The 23654-nt window shown below is 38.6% G+C and overlaps 1 protein-coding gene across 2 annotated transcripts in view; it reads right to left on the bottom strand.

Moving 5' to 3' along the window:
- The window catches only part of tmtc2 (transmembrane and tetratricopeptide repeat containing 2), a 168472-nt gene that overhangs the window by 31608 nt on the left and 113210 nt on the right, over nt 1–23654 (bottom strand). For both annotated transcript variants that reach the window (XM_031897532.1, NM_001102686.1), the window contains 2 exon segments: nt 13259–13380; nt 5592–5673 (listed from right to left, as the gene is read on the bottom strand). In XM_031897532.1, the coding sequence (XP_031753392.1) occupies nt 5592–5673; nt 13259–13380 (204 nt within the window).

The following is a 23654-nucleotide window of genomic DNA, read 5'->3' as shown; positions in this document are numbered from 1 at the left end:
CTTTTCCTATGGCTTTTAAATTCAAGACTCATCCATAACAGGATTCACAATGGTCTCCTCTTCTGCTTTGGAGATGCACAAAAGTAGAGTAGCACTTTTGATTTAAGGAACCAACAATCTCCATGTCTATTTTAATAAAACAGGAAGGCATATATACAGTATGAGTGCTAGATCAAGTACTGGACAGTTCTAAACTGTTAGTAATATGACTTTAGACTAGCCTTGGACCCTGAAACTACTTGGTTACTGTGTCCAGTTCTGTATATTTGCATATATGGGTCTGTAAGGTGGGCCTTTGCAAGTCAGTGAGTTTGGATAAGATTAATTTAAAACTAAGGAATATAACATGACATTTATTCAGAACACACATGTAGTCACACTCTGAATGACACTATTGTGAGCTATATACTTAGTATATGTATGGGACCTGTTATTCAGAATGCTCTTAATAATTAGGCATGGGCCTCCGCTAAGTGGGAGATTTGCTATGGAGCTAAGGGTGTAGTTTAACTACAACAATTTGAGGTTGTGTGGTGCAGATTATATAAACGGATGCCAGAGGATCCTTATGGTGAACTATAATACAGATTTATTGTCCAAGACACAGATGTTATGCAGGGTTGTTATACTCCAAAGCAGTTGAAATAGAATGTCACAGTGATTAATAGCAGTTGTGACCTTTAGAGACAGTATAGCCCACAATGGATATATGCAGAGGTAGTAGCTGGGAGTCCCAAGATGGATGCCCTTTACTGGAATGGATCCCTACAGCCAACAGTGGTTCCAGGGGTAAGTATTAGCCTGAATCCTTTGTCTTAACTGTGGTCCCTACAGCAAGGCATACAGAGCCTGGGGTAGCTAAACCCTTAGTATCTCCTTTGGTGGGGCTAATGACTGCCCTTTCTAGCTACGGCTGACTATGCTCACTTCTCCTAGAGAGTGCTATGAAATATGCTGCTGTGCTTACTTGTTCTCATTCACGGGGCCCTGTCCCCGACTTTCTTAAGATGGTAAAGTGTTCTTTGGATAACTGGGGCCTTTTTCTGCACCCAGGCTCAGAGGGAGCTGTGCTAGGGTAGCAGACAGGCAGCCAAAGAGGAAGCCACTCCTCCGTGCTAGACACTATATCAGTCTGCAGGGGGAGTGGTCAACCTGACTAAACCTATAAGGCTATGCTGTCCAACTGTGTGGCCCTCCACCTGTCTGGCTGCTTTGATGGCTTACTCTTGTGTAAGCTTTAAATGGTATCAGTACTGTGATTAACTGCCCCCCCTGCATGGTTCACACCTCAGATTCAGGCTGTAATCCCCCTGTATTGTTTAAAAATGTAATCCCCTGTGTTTTTCACACCTTTTAATCCCTGCATTGTCTATGAAGATTCTCATTCATCCAGGTCATGATATACAGTATCTAGTAGAATTAAGTCTAAAACAACTGGACTCAGAAAAGTCCAGTTGTTTTAGACTTAATTCTACTAGATAATCCCTGCATTGTTCACCCCCTGCAGTGTTCACACCTCAGGCTCACACTGTAATCACCCCCATTGTTCCCCTGTTCACACCTTAGACTGTAGGAGCAGTAGAAACCCATAAATAATCCCTGCACACTACAAAAAGAACATATACTGAGGTGGTACTGCAATTAAAAATTTTTTTATTATATAGTTATTGTGCAGACTGTAAGAGCAGTGCCAGCATTGTGTCACTGTATGCTGCCTGTGTGTGCCATACACACACAGGCAGGGTATGCCAGGCAGAGTATGGCACACACAGGCAGGGTAGGGCAGGCAGAGTATGGTACACACAGGCAGGGTAGGGCAGGCAGAGTATGGCACACACAGGCAGCGTAGGGCAAGCAGAGTATGGCACACACAGGCAGCATAGGGCAAGCAGAGTATGGCACACACAGGCAGGGTAGGGAAGGCAGAGTATGGCACACACAGGCAGGGTAGGAAAGGCAGAGTATGGCACACACAGGCAGGGTAGGGAAGGCAGAGTATGGCACACACAGGCAGGGTAGGAAAGGCAGAGTATGGCACACACAGGCAGCATAGGGCAAGCAGAGTATGGCACACACAGGCAGGGTAGGGAAGGCAGAGTATGGAACACACAGGCAGGGTAGGAAAGGCAGAGTATGGCACACACAGGCAGGGTAGGGAAGGCAGAGTTTGGCAGGTTTTTGCTGTACTACAACCATTAATATGGGTATGGTCATGTGATAACACGGGTGTGGTTTCAAGTGGGTGCAGTTTCAAAAAGGGGAGTGGTTAAAACTGGCTTCCATTATCGGCCCTCCACTACGTAGGTCGGAAAAATTCCGGCCCACGGTACCACAGAAGTTGGACAGCACTGCTATAAGGAATACAGTTACATAACTGAAACCTGAGTATAAGGGCTCTGCCCAATAACATAACAGTACAGATTGTGAAGAGGTAGGGGTAAAGCCATAGGGAGCTTAACCCTATGGATCCCTACATATATACCCAATAGGATTGTTTTGCCCCCAATAAGGATTAATTATATCTTAGTTGGGATCAATTACAAGGTACAGTTTTATTATTACAGAGAAAAAGAAAATCATTTTCAAATGATACAGGTATGCAACCTGTTATCCAGAGTGCTCAGGACCTGGGATTTTCTGGATAAGGGATCCTTCTGTAATGTGGACCTTTGTACCTTAAGTCTTCTAAAAAAATTTTTAAACTGAATGCCATACAGAAGGCCACAGTCCAAATGTGGGCAAAGGTGAATAATAATTTAAATGCAGGGCATAGTAAGAATATAACGTTTTCTCAAAAAATTATTTACATCTTACTTATGTTTGCTGCAGCTACATAATCAGAATACAGCTTGCTATGGGTAACTAGACTGTCTATGAATGTAGGACCATAATTGTGCTAATTTATTTTCTTTGTAGTTACATATATCTCTACAAAGATACAGTGAATTGGAGCTTTATGGTCTGAGCTGCATCACTGAATCTTTATTATGGATAACATGGTAAGAAGGAAATTCAAATTAGAGCTTTAAAAAAAATCCTTGCCTAATATATCTTGTGACTGATGGAAAGATGAGCTGCTGAAAAAATGCTTGTTGTTATGCAAAAAACATCTGTGTTGGAAAGGCAGACACATGTAGTCCTGCAGCAGTGAATAGGGTTTTTGGGAGTAAAGAGTGTCTTTTATTTAGTCCTACAAAACAGACTTAGAACTGAGCTTTAGTATCCATATTATTTTACAGTATCACCTAATGAAGTAAAGGTTAAACTTAATATAGATAATAGTTGTAAATGCTTAATGCTTCTATTTGCCCATTAATACAAATAAGGTGTACATATAAACACCCACTGCAGCGTTACCTTTTTTTTTTTCTTTACAACTATACATATAACGGAAAACGTGATTTGTGCTGCTGAATCTAATTTGCCTTTTAACCAAACTATAAAATTGTAATTTTAGCATAGTTGCCAGCTGTCCTAACATCCTCTGCCTCTCTATATTTTAAACTTTCTTTCACAGAAAAGTTTGGGGCTGGAAGTATCTAAGGTCACCAGATGCACACAAGTATTTTTATGTTTCTATGGCCAAAACCCAATTTGCCCTATTCCTACATACGGATGCTTAACGGGATACTATAAACATTTAACCATCTCACATTTAGCAATGTAAAAAATTCAAATGTATTTCATTAAAATGCTTCAAAATCAGTCCAGTGTAAAATTACTATACAAGTCTTGTCAGTTGGACATAAGGGTTTAAAGAACCCCTGGACATCACAGTTTCAGCAAGAATTTGCTGCTTGTTTCCCTGCAAGATAAACAGCCTGAAATTCTCTCTGCTGATCACCATAATATAACTGCAAAATAAGTGGAAATAGAGCAAGCCAGGGAACGCGGATATGACTAAAGAAAGTTTTCTGTTAAATGTAGGACCACTCATGCATTTTTTTTTAAAACAAGGGTGAGTATAAGGTGGAGTAAAAATGATATTATAATTCTTATAAACATAATTCAAGTTTAATAATAATTGCCTTTTCACATTTTTCACCATTTTTTACTAGAAATTTAATGTTACGCAGTGGCCGTGCATCACAAAAGTTTGTGAAACCTTAAAAATGTATTATATTCTTATATGAATGTGACCTAAAACATCATCTGATTTTCAAACAAGTCCAAAAAGTAAATAAAGAAACCCTAGTTAAACGAACCCTAGTTAAATGAAACAAAAATAATTATATTTGGTCACTGTTGCTGATGTATATTGTACTGAGAGTCATGTCTGAATTGTGGTGTTAATAGGCGGAAGTTCAACATTATTAATTATTATTATACTTAGCACCCATTAAAAAAAGTGGAAACAAAAAACAATAATACAGGTATCGGACCCCTTATCTGGAAACCCATTATGCAGAAAGCCCGTCTCCCATAGACTCAATTTTAATCAAGTAATTCAGATTTTTAAAATTGATTCCCTTTTTCTCTGTAAAAATAAAACTGTACCTTGTATTTGATCCCAACTAAGATATAATTAATCCTTATTGGATGCAAAACAATCCTATTGGATTTAATTAATGTTTTATTGTTTTTTTAGTAGACTTAAGGCATTGATCCCCAACCAGTGGCTCAGGGGCAACACGTTGCTCCCCAACCCCTTGGATGTTGCTCTCAGTGCCCCCAAACCAGGTAGTTATTTTTGAATTCCTGACTTCGGGGCAAGTTTTGTTTGAATAAAAACAAGAGTTACTACCAAATAAAGCCCCTGTAAGCTGATGCATAGAGGCTGCCTAATAGCCAATCTTAGCCCTTATTTGGCACCTCCATGAACTTTTATGGTGCTTGTGTTGCTCTCCAAGTCTTTTACATTTGACTGTGGCTCATGAGTAGGAAAGGTTGGGGACCCCTGACTTAAGGTATGAACATCCAAATTACGGAAAGACCCCTTATCCAGAATACCCTAGGTCCCGAGCATTCTGGATAACAGATCCTATACCTGTATTCTGTATCATACCCCATCCAGACTACAAAGACATTTTGCTGGATATGTCTCCAGAAAATAAACAAACCTCTTCTCTGTCACTCCCACATTTTTAATGTAGAAAAATTACTAATCCCCAAATACTTGCAATGCCAGCTATTTAAAGTGGAAGTATTGAAATGTTTTGAGGCACATTCGGCCAATACAGATAAGCACACTGAAAACTTTTCTGTCTATGGTCTGAAATGGCTTCTTTTGAAATACAGGTAAAATTAATACAGTAACTTTCTATTACGGGATACCTTGTTTATAAGGGGTATTTGTTGAAGGGGGTATTTGTTGAAGGTGTAACTGTATAATTCTTTTGTTTCCAACTTTCCTATATTTATTTTGCTTTTTATGCAAGTTTACTATACATGGAAAAATCCTGTTGAATTACATATGGCATGCTAATTATTACCCCTGTAACTGGGGTTCAAAAATAAGTTGTTCTATACTAAAATGTCCTTTCCCCCAACAGAGTAGCTAGTGTATAAAAAAAAAAGGACAGAGAATATGCTTTGGCATGATCATCTATCCAAGTACATTACGAAACACCATTAATCAGTAGAACACTCACCATAATGCATATAACAGTTGCCTTTGTTGGGATCCAGCTGAATTGCCTTCAGGAAGTATCGTTCAGCTTCATTCTTTCTACCCTAAAATTAGAAAAGAAATTGGTATCAGTCCTGAGCTACATTTCACTTTTCACAAAAATTCAGCACATCTAATAATATAGCTGCCATCCACATAAATCCACACACATCTTGTGATGCCTGCTTCAGGATCAGTGTGTTGAGTGTTTTAGAAAGAATACAGTAATGCATTTTTTCAGCCTCGTTTCATATGTATATAATGAACTATTTAGTCACTAACAATATTAAGATAATGTATATTCTACCCACAAAAGGGGCAACGTTAGGGCCATGTAACAAGGCCTAGCAGATTTCACATGGTCAATACCTCTTTAGTTTTTAGACTGAGGAAGTTATGTATAAAATTCTCTGCAAACGTACGGTGTAAAAAGAAGAGTGTCAGGACTCCCTGGTTTAGAACCAGGGACATAGTGTACACTGGTCGCTGCTCCTCCCGTTTGAGCCACAGGAGGCAGTCTGGACCTGCAGATTATATCAATGACATTTCCACCTGGTAAGTGTTCCCTAGTAACAGCCTATAATCCAGTTGCAGACAATAGCCCAATTAGGGGGCTATTTAAGCCTGACTTTTCCAACAACCTGTGCTGTATCATTAGCTCTGTTGCTTTGTCTAAAGGTGGCCATACACTTTTCAGATCCGCTCGCTTGGCGGGTGGGCCTTATCGGGCGAATCCAGGCTAATTCGGTCGTTTGCCCCTGGGGTCAAACAATCGAATTAGAACAACGGGTATAGGAGAAGTTCGATCAGGGACCACATTAACAAGCCAATGTGGTCCCCAAGCCAACTAAATTTTTTTAACCTGTCCAATCGATATCTGGCTGATTTTAGGTCAGATATCAGTCAGGCAGGCCCGTCGTTGGTGTCCCTACACGGGCCGATTTGCTGCAGAATCGGTCTAAGAGACCGATAATGACAGCTAGAATCGGCCCGTGTATGGCCATCTGTAGCCGTCTGAGTCCTGAGTTCCTGTCCTGCCCTTATCTGCTTATTCTGACTTCCAAGTTTTGACCATTGGCCTGTTACTAGATTGCTGGCACCCACCCCAAACTTGTGGCTGTTTCATGGACTTTGTTTACTATCTGCTCTGCTTATACATTTCTGTTAAGGTCATCATGGTAAAATATTTCATTATTGAACCTCTTGTTCAAACACACAGTGCCTGTCAAGTTTGGTAGTTGTTATACAGAAAATTGGCTCCTTACAAACAGCACAACCAGCCATTCTGACAGAAGAGAATGAATGATGGGACAAGTCTAGCTCTACGTGGAAAAAGATAACTTATGAAAGTTCCTTAAGGACCCAAATATTATACAACATACATCAATGTTATTCACTGTACTGTGGAATTAGGGGAAATAGAGAAAAATAAGACACATTTAGGAGCCGTCTACACAGAAAAGCCTAGTTTCTAACCTTCTCTGGTTTTAAAAAGGTCAAAACCTGAGCTGTACAACTATTTTTATGCCTAGGGACATGAAATGACATATTATGAAATAATATATGTGTCATTCAGCTAACGACATAGGAAAAATCACTTGCTATCTCCGTTTTTCAGAGTTTTCTAATACTTACAACCTTCAGCAGCTGAATACTTTGGCGGACATCGTGAATGTAAAGTGTGTTATGCCCACCTTGTATTGACAATAGCCATGTCTGAAAATGTTTAAAATTGCTGATGGTGCCATCAGAGTTCTGTGCCCAGCAATATAAATACAAGCTAGCAGATTGGATCTACATAGCAACTGTGCAGCTTTTAACTTTCAAGTAATACTGCATAACAATTTAAAAGCCAAATCCCACCTCTTTTAATCTCCTCTCTGCTGCTTACTGCTGATAAAAGCTTCCCATCCCAGGCTGACTGCACATTCCTATTTGCTGCAAACTACTATATATATCGGTATCTGTTTTCCTGTGTGCCAGGTTCCAAAGGCATCCATAATTTAAAAAAGAGATATAATTTTTAAGTCCAAAATTCTCTTGCCATTAAATTATATTCTTTAATTTTACTTCCTCTACTTCTCATATCTTATGATATTCTGAGGGTAAAGCTTGCAAGGTGAACATGTAACATTTCCTTGCTTGCCATTTTTAATCCTACACATGGGGGCGACTTCCCTGGGACACACACAGGCATACATTTAACAATGTAAATTATTTTCGTACTGTTATTTTTGGTGCAAAATTGTGGCTCATGCATCCTAAAAAATAGAGGCAATACTTTGTAAAATGTATGTAATTATGGGGAGACATGGCATGGCTTATTTACCAATATTAAAATGTTTTTATTTTACATTGGAAAAACAAGAAAACTCGCCAATCTCGAAAGCGTATTTATTTATAAACGCCATTCTCTTAAACTTAAATTGTGTAAAAACTGAACAACATCTTGAACGCAGCAACAAGTCTTGAAATTTGAACTGAAACATAGCTTTACTTTTTGCTAATGCAACTCCCTTTGACTTTTACATGAACTTGGCAGCTTTTATGTGGCAAGCTTTTATATTTGAGTTTTTTTTTGCTATTAATAAATATTGAACGTTCAAATTTCATAAACTTGAATTTGGTATTTTAGCTGCAAAAGGCCTCAAATCCCAGAATCCCAATCTGAATGTTAACAATTGTGCCCCTAAGTATACATGTACAGTCACAGAAGCATAACCATGGTGCAAAAATTCATCTAAACTTCAGTCACACTTTACTGCTGCACTGCAAGTTGGAGTGATATTACCCCTCTCCCAGCAGCCAATCAGCAGAACCATGGGAAGGGAGCAAGATAGCAGCTCCCAGTAGGTATCAGAATAGCACTCAATAGTAAAAAATCCAAGTCCGGCTTGGGACTCCTCCAGTTACATGGGAGTAGGAGAAACAATAGGTTACTTGAAAGCAGTTCTATTGTGTAGCGCTGGCTCCTTCTGAAAGCTTATACTCTGAGATGCACTGAGATGGCACCTACACACCAATATTACAACTAAAAAAAATACATTTGTTGGTTCAAGAATAAAATTTTAAATGGTAGAGTGAATTATTTGCTATGTAAACAGTGTCATTTACAAATAAAACGTACAGGTATGGGATCCATTATCCGAAAAACCCATTATCCAGAAAAGCTCCGAATTATGGAAAGCCCATCTTCCATAGACTCCATTATAAGCAAATAATTCTAATTTTTAAAATGATTTTTTTTCACGTTTTTAATCAATCAAATTTTGTAGATTTAAGCTTCTTTAATAAATAACATTTGAGTTTAGTAAGTTTTAGTTTTTTATATATATTCTCGAATTTTGATAAATAGGCCTTAATCCCTAGTAAAATTTCTATTGGATGTAAATTATTTGGAATCTAAATATGTTTTGCCATTATTTTACCTAATAATTTAGTTTTGTTTAAGGGTCTCAACATTTTTGGCTAACATTTCTTTTTTTTTTCTTTTAATAATAGATCTGAAATGTAAAACTAGCCACATATGTAGCACCCAGGCCTTCTACAGTATTTCTGGTCAGCATGTGAAATGAGTATCAACACTGTTTAAATCCCTTTACTACTGAGGTTAACGCATGGGTTAAAGCCCCATATCTATATCATAGCAAACCAGAATCCCCTATGCCTAATTCCTTCAATATATTTTAAATGCAATATAAATTAAAGTCATGTTAGTGTGTTATTGAGAATGGATACAATTTGCATAAATAAACTACAATAAACAATTATAAGTTCCCAGGCCATACAATTCAAAATACTGTTCTAAAGAGAAATAATCCCACTGATGCCTGTTACTCATTTACTGACAGTGGGATTTAGGATATATTAATGCTCTCTAAAATATTCTAAAACTAGCCAAATACTGCAGCCATAAGCCCCTTTGTGGTTCAAGGCATTGATTAACAGGCCACCCAGTGCAAAGATCAGCACAGTAACAAGAATGTACTGCCAAAACAGGATATGTTTCTGGATGAGCATTTCCAGAATGGAAATACATTTTTAGCTTTACCACAGTAAATTTAATTTTGTTTTAGCCAAATGATATCACATACATTTTTAATATATATAAGCTGAATATACAGTGCAATGCTAGTATGTGTTTCATGAGAAACATGGTCCTGGGGGCCTATTAATAAAACTGTGTTAGAAATGCTCTACAAATGCACCACGCCACCACATAAAGCCATTTTTATACCTTTTTTTTAATCAGCTTCTTACTCTGGAATTTTTTGCCACCTAAAATATTCCCTTTGACTTGAATGGGCTGCAGAATGGGTGAAAAGGTGTGAAACAATTAAGTATATTAGGATTCAGATGGTGGGAGGAAAACAACAAAACTTTTAAAATGAATGTCAGCATTTCAAGCATGTATAGGTATAGAATCTATTATCTGTCATTTTAGGAAAGTAGGGTTTTGCAGGTTAAGTGATATTTTTATAATTTAAAAAACCATTTACTTAAGCTAATAAAAAACATGTAAATCTAAAAAGAGGACACTGTGGCAAATATAACAGGTCTCTAAAAACGAGATTCCATATATGTATATAGAGATATATTAGTATATACTAATACATTTAATTGTACTGTATTTTTTCCCCTAAGAAAATACCAGCATTTTAGATCTTAGTTGCAGGGCATTTAGGAAGTTGGACAGCTGTTAGTTGTTCTAGGAAGAATCTGTCTGCCTTAAAGTAATTATTGCTGCCCATGCTGCTGCAATGGAAAGAGTACAATCAGCGAGCTAGGCACTTGAGGTAATCCTATGAAGACACAGTGCGGTAGGCTAGAGACCAATTTTGTAGCTCTCACTGCACAGACAAACGGGCACTGGCATCAGAAAAAAGAAAAGAAGCAGATGACTGCATATGCTTTATTTATTTCAGATGAAATTGATATTTTTGAGAACTGTTGCAAAGAAGCACATACACAAACTAAACTGGCATTAACATGTTATTAGGTGTATGAATCAGTCTAATTAAACAGAATACACATACATTGATACATACTTTCTCTGCCCTTACAGCAACACATGCAAAGTAACTGATGTTCCACACTGCTGGGATTCTAATGTTGTAATAGGTTAAGCATCAGTAATTTCAAGGAAAAAGCAATCTAACATCTGGAAATACTTGATATGTAGGTGTTGATAATCCATTTTTTCAATTCCATAACATTGTTACAAGCCCTTTGATATACCAAAAAAAAGGCAGAAATTATCTTTACCTGCATGCCTTTTATTTTGGGCTAACATACCTGCTCATTGCCATACATCAAACTCCCAGTACTTTGCAACTGCTGTGATACTATTAAATGGGTACCTGGAATTGGTGAGGAGCCCAACCAATATGGAGTCTGTCTGAGCTTTCAGAGTGCTGAGAGAATCTTCATTCCCTGCTGTTGCAACTCTGAATATCTTTCCCAGCAGAGCTTTATAAGGAATGAATGGACTATTAGCCTTACTGATCTCTAATGATGACTGCCCTTCACAGTGATGGCAGATTTGCCCTGCAGTGTAAAAGCAGACTGCTTGAGTAAAGCTTAATTTCAGAATTACAAAGCAGGTTAAATTCAATTTAATTAAAATACAAAACACAGCAGTGTGGGCCATCCCCCTCTCAGAGAGTTGAACAATGTCTTTAGACCTTTAGACAGGGGGTTGGGGAATTAGGCAAACTGCAGTTTAGAACAGATCAGTAAGGCACTTGGTACAGTGCTGCAATAATACAGAAGGCCAGGGCCTCCAATTGATATTTTTAATAGGAATCATTTTTGCTTTGTAGGAAGGAAATGAATCTTTACCTAGTTGTTGCACAAACCAATACCTTTTTACTGCATCCTCCTATTCCTGTGGCAAGATGAATAAGCTGGTCCAGACATTCCTTTTTTATTCATAATTTTCCACAAGGTAGTTCATTAGGCATGTGAGGTCTTGCAAACTGTGCACAAATAGCTTAATATTGCAAGACCACAATATATATATACCTTTATTATTAAAGGAATAAATTAAAACAGCAGCTTAAACAAAGTTCTTTGGCTGCCTTCCAGTAAATTTACTTACTGTGCTACTAATCCCATATTCAACTGTAACATTTTGCTTCTAAGGCTAAATTTTGTTACTTTTCAGACTGAACACAAAAAAAATTCATTATATTATTTCTTTACCTAGTGGAGTCCCTACTCACAGACCTTATTTCCCCCTTTATCTTTAATCCTAGTGATAAATGAGGCACTAGTCACATAAAATGCACATAAACAATAAAAAGTTATACACTGATCAAGAACAGAAGAAATAAGGAGGAAATACACACTGTACAGTAAATGGATCTGCTTGAGGCAAACCATATTGAGGATTTACTGTAGGTGACAGATTTAGAAGAACATTAACATTAAGAAAGGGTTGCATGCAGGGGAATAGAGTGCCATGCAGCCAATGAATCCAGATCACTTGTTCAATGTGAATATATAAAATGGCAACAAAAAGACAACAGCAGAATGGGGGTTGTGTGAGATTTATTAGGGTATCTAACAAAACTGTGGGTTTTTAAAAGATCTCCCTTTTTTCTGGATTAATAGGTTTCCAGCTTTACCAAATCAAATGGACCTATAAGGCTGTGCATAATGAGATCAATGCATGTTGAAATGAAATGATAGAGAAGATAAAGCACAATAGAAGCCATGCTTGGAAAAGCAAGTGTTAACTGATCAAATCTCCTCTCCACAATATGCAGATAAAATGGAACATGCATGCACGTGTGAAAGCTGAATACGGTATGGGAAATAATACTGTATTTGTAACATGCAGCAGGAAAGAAAACAATCCAAAACAATAGAAAGTCAGTTTAGTAGATTTTTTACATTAGTCTGTCTGACTTAGTTCTCATTGAACCATGTTTCCTTTCAGAATCATACAAAACAAGTACACAACAGTACAGCAGACAGAGAATGCGAACCATTAATCAGATAAAGAGCAACTATAAGTAATGTTTTCGTTTAGATGTTTAAGGAAACTCCAGCTTCCAAACCATAATTTGTTAAAGATACAACACAACACATATAAAAACCCCCAATATACATTTCACTCTAATCTGCTCCTTTGAAATGAAATACCATTTTTATATGCTGAAATCCAGCTGCAAAATGGTTCTTCTCTTTCTGCATCATTTGAAATCCTGGCAGGGGAGGAGGGACTAAAACACTGAAACAAATTATAACTTCTCCAAGGCTTACAGACAGCATGCAGAAACTATGTAACCCACAGTACATTTAATGGTGATGTTCCTTATTAACATCACAAGTGCAGGGCATTGTGGGGCTTGGAGGATGCAGCCTGAAGGTAGGCTAAGGACATTTTTTTTTGTCTCAAAGCAGTCAGGCAGATCAGCAGGAGAACAGGGGGCCAGGCTTGGGTAACAGATCCAAATTATACTATTAAATTAAAAATCATGAAAAGGCTGCATATTTTTCAATTGATGTATATTGCAAAGTTGCTTGAAATTCTTTTTACTTTCCAAAAAGCTTAAGTTGCATTTGGGTGGCGTTCCCCTTTAACCTAATAATTACTGAAGAAAAATTAGAATCAAACTTCAAGTATGTTTTTTTCTTTCTTACCGTTAGTGTGAGCAACTTGCCATAAGTAAGATGTGCTGGGATGTGGTCAGGCTTTGATTTCAGTGACTCAGTATACCAGTGTTCCGCTTCAGAGACCAGGTTCAATCTCATGTAAGCTTCCCCTGTAGAAAGATCAGACATGGCTCAAAACAGTCAGAAGTAATTAACTAGGAGCTACTACTATTGCTTTATCAATTACATTAGCTTTCAGTGATTAAAGGGGGTTTCTTATCAAATTTGCAATTAGTTCTTTTCCTTCTTGAGTAACTCCTGTGTCTCCATTTCTCCATTGACATATAGACAATAAGAACTTTTATTCTTTCAGGATCCCTTTCAGCATATTTACAGCTTTGTAAGACTGTATACTGGCATAAACAATACTAACAAATATATTAAATTAATTTTTGTGCCTCTCATTAAAATTCTAATAGCAATACATTGTTACGACAATACATGGTTACCACAAACAGCCATGACCATTACTAATGTAAAATGTCTCTTCTACATGCAGACTTGTGACACACACAGAGAACTTACAAATCTGCCAATGTGTCCTTCCTATTGCCAAAAACTGAGCAAGGATTGCACTAGTGCTGAATTGATAGGTTGCATCACTGAAAATCAATGGGAGCTTTTCTCCAATATTAATGGTACAGGGGTTCCATAATCAAATACTTTTATATGTTAAATGTAGCAACAAACCAACCGCACAACAACACCATCCCGGCCTCTACAACCTGCCCCCAGCATTTAAATGGTCCCAGCACTCTGTCCTGAGGTACCAGGAGGCCACCAGCAGATCCCAGGTCAAACAACTGCTTGAAAGCTTCCAAAGCAACTCATATGGGAGAACCCCACGTGGGGTGAACCAAGCAGCAAAGGACCTCAACAAAATACTACACACCATGGCAGAACTATCTGACCTGAAAAGGACCAACTGCAATAAACAAACCAATATAAAGTCTAATAAATGGTTTGACAGCGAGTGCAAGGCAATAAGGAACCTTCTAAGGAAAGCCTCTAACCAAAACCACAGAGAGCCACATAACCCAGAGCTAAAGGCAGCCCATAACCACATTCAGAACCAATACAAACAGATCCTTAGAAAGAAAAAACAAAATAATATCTCAAACAATCTCCAACAACTAGAGGATGCCCTGCTAGAGAACTCATTCTGGGAGGTGTGGAACCGCATGGGGACCCGACCCAAGAAAAATCCCCTCCATATACAAAATGGCAACATTTGGCGGAACTATTTCAAGGATCTGTACAAAGAAATCCCCACATGTGAGCAAACCCCAGAACAAAAGAATATACAGGCAAAGCTCCATGCTCTGGAGGAGAAAATCAAGGATTTCCAGACCCCTTTGGATGCACCAATGACACCCCAAGAAATAGCAGAGAAAATAAAAGACCTACAATGTAAAAAAGCCGCCGGTACAGATGGAATCCTGCCGGAGATGATTAAATACGGCCCCCCAGAAACACATGCGGCAATAGCCAAACTCTTCAACCTAGCCCTGAGTGTGGGCCACTTCCCCCAGGCATGGAACCAAGGCCTCATAACCCCCATCTACAAAAGTGGGGACCGGTACGACCCAGCCAATTACAGGGGGATCTGTGTGGGCAGCACCCTGGGAAAACTTTTCAACAGTATTCTGAACAGGCGAATCCTCACCTTCCTAACCCAGCACAATGTCCTCAGCCAGAGCCAAGCAGGGTTCCTGCCAAACCACCGCACCACAAACCACATCTACACCCTGCACAGCCTCATCAGAGATCATGTCCACAATACGAAACAAGGAAAAATATTTGCCTGTTTTGTGGACTTCAAAAAGGCCTTTGATTCAGTGTGGCACCCCGGCCTATTCCTGAGACTGCTGGAGAGTGGGATAGGGGGGAAGGCATATGACGTCATAAAGAGCTCATATACTGGGAACCAATGCAGCATCAAGGTGAATGGGAAGAGGAGTGAGTGGTTCCGGCAGAGCCGAGGGGTCAGACAGGGCTGCAGCCTGAGTCCAACCCTTTTTAACATATACATTAATGAGCTGGCAGCAGCCTTAGATTCCTCCCCAGCACCAGGACTGAGCCTACATGACACTGAGGTGAAGTTCCTGCTGTATGCCGATGATCTCCTACTCCTGTCCCCAACAGAGAGCGGCCTACAGGCCAAGCTGGCAGTGCTGGAGAAGTACAGTACAACCTGGGCACTGCCCATCAACCCAAACAAAACAAAAATCATGGTTTTCCAGAAGAGGAACAGTAAACAAAGCCAAACACCCTCTTTCCTACTGAACAACCGCGCACTAAGTCACACTGACAGGTATACTTACCTTGGCCTAGAAATCAGCCAATCAGGAAGCTTTAAACCAGCAGTAGCTGCTCTAAAAGACAAGGCGTGCAGAACCTTCTATGCCATCAGGAGGCACTTGTACCACCTTAAACCCCCTGTAAGAGTCTGGCTTAAAATCTTTGACAGTGTCATTGCCCCAATCCTTCTCTATGGCAGCGAAGTGTGGGGTCCGATCACCTACCCAGACTGACCCAAATGGGACTCTAGCCCAACAGAAATATTCCACCTGGAATTCTGCAAGCACCTTCTCCAGGTCCCCCGCAGCACCCCAAACAGTGCATGTCGGGCTGAGCTGGGCAGATTCCCCCTACTGTTTGCCATACAGAAGAGGGCGCTCTCATACTGGGCACACCTACACAACAGCAACCCCAGGACCTACCATCATAAAGCCATGTTGCACAATGAGACCCAGGGAAAGCCTTGTGCCCTGAAACAACTCATCAGCACCCTGCCCACCCAAGCCTCCCACCCACTGACTAAAGGCCAAGTAAAACAAACAACAAACCAGTCAAAAGAGCAATATATCTGTGATTGGAGGAAATAAATAGCAAACTCCCAGAAGCTTACGATCTACCAATCACTAGGGAGGGAATACAAACTGGCCCCATACCTGGAAAGGCTACAGAACCCCAAAGACAGACAGATCCTGAGCCAGTACAGACTGAGTGCCCACGGCCTGGAGATTGAACTGGGTCGGCACCGACAGAGCTACAGGCCCAGGGAGAGCCGGCTGTGCCAGCGATGTGACCAGGAGGCAGTAGAGGATGAGACCCACTTCCTGCTACACTGCCCCAAATACTCAGCGCTGAGGGACACCTACTGCCAGAGACTCTCCCATCACATCCCAGACTTCCCATCTATAGAAGAAGAGAGAAAACTCTGCATCCTACTGGGAGAAGAGGCACCAACAGCAACAATGGCAGCACAATACGTAACTGACTGTCATAGACTGAGAGAGACAGGACTTTCCCCTGTCCCCATATACTGACCCCATATCCCCACCCCTTAAACCCCCCCATTCCCATACACTGACCCCCTAACCCCACCCATTACACCCTATACCTGCTTTGGCAATGCTAAATGTATTTGGTCCTGCCAATAAAGCTCATTTGATTTGATTTGATTTGATTTGGTTCCTCTTCCCTGTCTGCAGACAAATATGGCTGTGGGTCTAGGGAGCACATGCCATAATTACATATATGTATATGAGGGGAGTGATGTTTCTAAATGCACAGCCACATCCCAATGTACCTAGCAAACACATTGCCCTAGCCTTAAACAGTAAAACACTCTGGGGAACTGGGGCTGGGGATGACTTTGACGTAGTTGGCCAGCTTAAAGTATATTGCAATATATGGACAAACAATCCCTGTTTTGCTTAAAGAGAAATGCATTGCTTGGTAGCTTAATGCACAGAATGTCTTAATGTCCTATATATATTGACAATGGGTGAGTGCAGAGGATTCCTTGTTGTCTGTATGAATTGTGTGGTCAAAGCCTCATTGCACTGCCGCCTAATGGTTACTAATGAAGAGGTAAGCACAATTTTCCCTTTGTTTATTTTAAGGAACTGGCCAGATCATTCTTCATGCTTACGTAAAACTAGGAAATCATTTGTAATATAATAATTGTATTTTGAGAACAAATTTCAGTTTATTATATTATACATACACACAAACACATATCTATATCTACAAAATCTGCAGAATATGCATTTACAAAGGGTCGACCGACAAGTCATTGAACTTTATATACTGTAACTTTATATAAGTTTAAAGGAGATTTTTATGATCCCCATTCCTGTTCAATGGAGAGTTGTTTGTGTAGTATGATAATTATAATATAACTGGCCTTTAAACATGTGGAGTGTTTAAAGGCCAGTTATATTATCGGACTGGGATGGCAGTGGATGTGATTTACAGGTGAGGCCACAAAAGCCCGGGCATAGGGCGGCACCTAAACTTTGCTTACATAGGGAGCACTGGGGACAGGATGTGCAGAAAACTTCAGTGTGTCCTGTCCCCAATGATCCGTATGTGAAGTAAGTGAATGCGTATCTGCGTGATCCTGAGTGGGGGGCAGGGGAGAATTGGGGCAGCCTCTGGGCTCCCTAATAGGAAATCTGCCATTGGTGATCTACTTAGGTTTTGCTAAAGCATTTGCACACACAGGTTACTTTTTAAATAATGGAATATTGGCCTGAAACACACTATTTGTACTTGAATAGAGAACCAGATGAAAAATTGACTACAAAGAGTGGAGGTAAATGTAACCATTCCTAATTGAACCAGTGTTGTCTGTCAGTCGGGTACTGCAGGGCCCTTTGCTTTTTAACTAGTTTATTAATGACCTGGAGCTGGGCACTGTAAGTATTGTCTCATTGCGCGGATGATACCAAATTAATGTTGTATATGTAATTGTCAGCCTAACATACTGAAGAAGTTCAACGCACAGGCTTAAACAATTCCCACAGCATCAGCAAGAAGTCCACATATAATGAACATCTGAGGTCTGAGATGTTTCTGGAAATGTTTTGTCTAAATACAAAATGTTTGCATGAAGAAAATCATGTGAGTAATTATGATTCTTCAATAGCTCAACAAAAGCAAAACCTTTTATTCGTCCAACAATAATCTAAATGCAAGACAAGAATTCTAGAAATGTTGTTCAGCCTCTATAATCATTTTAACTATGACAAATGTGTACAAATAGGTTTTTCTTACTTTGACAAATGAATAGAAAGTATGTTTTTTCTTGATCTATTCAGACATACTTACCAGTCCAGTATAAGCAAGTACATGCAGCAAAAGTATAAAAGGTACTGAAATAGGGATCTGACAGAAGTACGGTTGAGCTCCTCTAGGGCCAGGTTACACACACCATTTTATTCACTGGAATATTTCAGCCATCTAAGGAGTGCATATATCACCCAGTGACACCTGCCGTTCATCTGAATAGGAAATGCATGACAGTACAAATTTTAAGCTCAAAAAATGCTCTAAGCACTAATGCGCTAAGCATTTTCAGGCTGAAACACACCAGTACCAGAGATATCTTGTACATACATGAAGGTTATAGGGTAGACTAGACTATATCAGCTTTTACTCAAATATTTTTCAAAAGGAAGCCTAACCCTGGGTAAATTCAAGCAGGCATGCAGTTGTGTTTTGTTCACAGCAGGGTTTTTTTCTTACAAAAATAACTTTAATTTAAAATTAACATTAGCAGCAACCACATTAAAGTGTATTTCTCTGTAACCAGGCCAGACTTGTTCACTGGCCTCCTGAGTATCTAAAAAACCTGCTTTCTGTATAGTACCTCAATAATTATGGGTGAACCCAACCAGACAAGAAAATATAAGTGTTTAACTCTCTCCCTAAACTATATGAACGACCCACTTCCTACTTCCAAGAAAAAGAGCTCACTCGCATCTCCTCCCTTTTTTCAAAGGTTACAAATAATTAAAAGACATGTGAACCCCCAAAAATGTGTTGCCAAATAAAAGAAAACATAATTCTAAGCAACTTTCCAATATGAATTTATTAAACATTTTAGTGCTTTGAAAGTTATTTGTAAATGTAATTGCTATTGAAAGCAGCATTTGCTTAACTACTGGTTATGATCCTTTACACGATGTTGCCAAAGTCAGTCTCCTCCAGCAAAATAGGTCTGCCAATCTGCTGGTTTGTGTTAAATCGTTTCAAATTCTGAGCCACCGGGGCTGAGAATAGAAAAGGACAGACAACACTGCTTTTAAAGTACATAAAAGTACATATACATATAACTTAAAAACCATTACAACATTTAAATGAATTTATATTGCATAGCTGCTTGATGATGTTTTCTTTTAGGCAACATTTTATTTTTGGGTTGGAATGCCCTTTAATTCCAGCACTGGCCCTCTCAGTCTGAGTGAACACAGCCCATGTTATTCTCCACATTCTCACATACAAGTTGAGACACAGAGGGGCCTATTTACTATGCTGAGTAAAATGAAACTCACACAAACGGTGTAAAATCTGTGTAAAATAAATGGGGAAGTTTGCTGTCCGAACGTCAGATTTTCAGCCGTTATTTTACACAAGTTCCAGCAGAAGAAATACACGTAAAAAATTATGCCAATTTGACACCTTTTTTATGTGGTGATAAAGCCTGGTGATGTGTGGTGAATTTTGTTGCTGTTATTTACACTGTAACATGAATCTGCCCCAAAAAGAACAGTAATGCTACTAAAAGGTAGAATGTTTATCAATGAAAGGATGGCAAACACTTGTTAAAGACTAAAAGATACTGGCCTAAAGACATGATATTCATCAGTGCCTGAGTCAGCTCTTTGTGACCCAGAGAAAGTCGTTTATACCTCCCTGTGTTTTAGGTGCCAAATGTTAGCTTGAAAAACAGAAAGCTCCATAGGGTTATTTCCCACTTAGTAACACTAACACATTCCAAAGTGAGAACTTCCTCTACCACATTGGCTGCCCATTGATGGTTATTACTTGGCTTGGCAACAACACATCTTAACAGAAACAGACTGTGCTGGGAAATGCCAAAGAACATGACATCATGGAAAATATCAGTGGAATATGAGATAAACATTAAAGTTCCAATAAATATTTAGCTACAGGAAGTCCAACTCTAAATTCAAACAAAATTAGCAGATGGAGAATTCTTTAAAATATATTCTCTAAAACTGAAATAGAAGACATTTTTTTTAATTAAGTAAATATACTTCAATATATATATAAACCCAGCATGGTTACTGTTATGAAATAAAGGAGCACTTTTGTTCACTTTGTTAGTAATTCCCCATTGAGTGAGTGACAGAATATAGAAACACCAAGGTCTACACACATTGAACAAAGATTCCCATCTCAGTCAGGGGCTAATTAGAGATGTTTGTCATGTCACAGGGCAAATGTAGAGCATGAATGCCACTGGTAATACTATAACTTAAAACACAGAGAACAGGTGTTTTTAGTGTAAAATGATTTATTTTACTAAGGTCATATGTATGATGAACATAGTTTTCCCTAATTAGGAGTGTGCTTAATTGCTTTGTACCTATTCTGGCAAGTTTCATTACTGTTACAGCTGTTTGGCCCAGGTGCAATTCCTGCTTACAAAAGGGGGAAAGACTTATTTTTTTTTTGTACTTTGGTGCTTATAATAAACCATGGTGTGCAGGTTTTGTGCAAAATGTATATTAGTCACAACAATATAAGTAAAGTCACTTGCATAACTGCATGAAATTATGCTGCAATTTAGTAAATGTGCTATATTTTATTGCTAACAAACGTGCACCAATAATGCCAGAAAATGTAACATACACATCTTAAAAACACACACACAAAAAAAAAATCAATATAGGTATAGAAACCCTTATCCAGAAAAAAAAGCTCTGAATTAGGACAAGGACATCTCCCATAGAGCCCATTAAGAAATTTTTTTTTTTTTTAATGATTTTCCTTTTCTCTGTAATAATAAAACAGTACCTTGTACTTGATCCTAACTAAGCTGCATGAATCAGTATTGGAGGTAAAACAATTCTGTCTGCTTTATTTAATGTTAATTTGATTTTTAGCAGACTTAAGGTATAATGCTTCACATTACAGAAAGATTCCTTATCTAGAAAAGTCCCAAGTATTCTGAATAATCGATCCTGTACCTGTACGAATCAAATAATAACATAAAAATGTCAGTATTGCACCTTTCCTTCCTCCTTACGGTGTATTAAAACATCTATTGCATTACTTCATTCAAATTCAGGACTACCATTGCATATCCTGGAGCCCAGTAGTGAAAGGGAGTAAAGCAGGGTGTGACTATGCTAGGTAGGCTTGCCCTCCCACCCTGGGTAGTGATTAGCTGGGAGGATCCCTGGGTTAGTGGCCTGAGGGAGGTCCCAGAAGTTACCTGGCAGTTGGCATTGAGCGGATGAAAGACCAGGAGCACAGCAGTAGCCCTCCCTCTATTGATGGGGTCAAAAAAGTGGATTTCTCACAGGTGCCAAGGGGTGCCCTTAACTCTGAGCCCCAGGGGTGCGTTGAATATGTAATAAGCAAAGTGAGTTACTTACTGCCCTGTAGTGGAACGCAGGAACAGACGTTCATGAGTATGAGCCATTAAGCAGAAAACAGCATGTGCCACCATGCTAGAAATAATTCTGCAGCTCACTAAATACACTTAATTACGCCTGTTTGCCAAAAAGCATTTATTTGGACAATAAGCCTTTTCTATATCTTAACACAAAGCATAATATTTCAATATATGTTTTTTTTATTATTTATTTTATTTGCTTACAGTTATTATTAGGGTCAGTATAGTTTCCTGTTCTGTTGAAAAGTTGTATTGTAAGTTTTTATCTGGTAGTAAGCAGCAGCTAAAAGTTAAAGAAACAAGTTGATGAGTAAGAAATTGTCTGACATCAGTTATTTTTTAGCTGCCGGTAACAAAACAAGTGCTTTATTAAGCATCCATTAAAAAAAGAAGGATTGTGTTGCCCCTATGTTCTCCAGAGCTCATCTGGTACTTTAACCATAAATAGCTCATGTATTCATGATAACTGCAGGGAATACAGATTGGTTTTATTGGATTTTGGATATCCACTTACATATGTTTTCAATGAAAATATATGCCTTGCAAGACAAAAGTCTAAAAATAATAAACCAATCAATACCAGCAGCATTTTTATTTCTAAAGGTGCAGGTTCCAACTCAATATTAATTCTGCTAATATAGTAAACTGCAATATTTAACTCTGTAAAACACAAACCAATGTACCCTGGGCCTGTTTGATATTATGGCAGAAAGAACATAGATTGCAACACTGTACACTGTCTGTAATTACATATATTACCGGAGAAGTCATTATTTTGCAACAAAAAGGCAGTCAAACTGTCTTAAAATGTGCTATGTGCATAAAAAAGAGATTTCATTTCCTCAGGGATGCAACCTTGGAAATTTAATTTTTTTTAAACACCTTTGGTACATCACAAATTGCCATACAGAATCAGGTCATAAGTACATGTCTTTTTTATGTCTTATACTATTAAATAAGTTTATATTTTGCTATATTAGGATAATTTAATTTTTGAATTAGGTGAGTAGTATTCTATTTATAGATATGGTAAATATTAAATTCAATCTCATACAAAAATATTTCATTCCTTATAAAGCATACAGTTCTTCCAGAGTGGAAGCACAGGAGTTAATTACTGGCTTTCACTTTGAATTACACATCTGTACTTGACATGCCAACAAATCCTGCCCTGCCCTGTCTGCTAGAGTTTGATATACAGGTAAGTACTTGAGCTGCAAGAAAATTGTCAAAAATCAAGCACTGAAAAGAAAAAGCCACAATCATGACTCCATTTCTGAAAATAGTCCATTCTGAGACATCATTTTAAAATTCAACTGCTTATTAACAAGACTGCAATCTTGTGCCCCTGCAACTCAATCTGTCAGATATCGCTTCATGAAATGGAGTTAGGCTAAACTTTCGGAAAGAACCGACACGCTCATTTATTGAATGAATATTGCCTTATATTTAGTAAAACTTAATTTTTAAAATGTAATTAAAATCACAACAAAGTCCCTTTTGCACTGTTAAAAGGTACAGAGAAATAATTTTATTGACAAGAGAAACAAAAGTAGGTCACATTAAGGCCTTTATCAAGGATGCTGGTCTTCCACGAAGGTATTTACAATTACCTTTGAATGTGCACCCTGGAGTTGGATAATATACACGTGTCTGTGTGGATATATGTATGTATGTGTGTGTGTATACACTACTTTGTTTTTGTTGAGGGGTAGCATTATAAAGTCATAAAAGAAATGGTTTGTGCTTCTATGAAGATGCACTGTGTAAGGACAAGTGAGATAAAAGATTAAAACTTTTCATACTACAGAATCAGGGGGTCTTTTTAGGGCACAGCAACAACACACACAGGCCCCAAGTTTCCCTGATAAAGGCTGCCATATGACTATGGGATCAAAATACATTAGATTACATGTACTTGTGTAATAGAAAATAAAACTACTT

Source organism: Xenopus tropicalis, chromosome 3 (assembly GCF_000004195.4).
Source record: "Xenopus tropicalis strain Nigerian chromosome 3, UCB_Xtro_10.0, whole genome shotgun sequence".
NCBI lineage: Eukaryota > Metazoa > Chordata > Amphibia > Anura > Pipidae > Xenopus > Xenopus tropicalis.
Note: the sequence above shows the minus strand (reverse complement) of the source record. Positions and strands in the feature narration are given on the sequence as shown.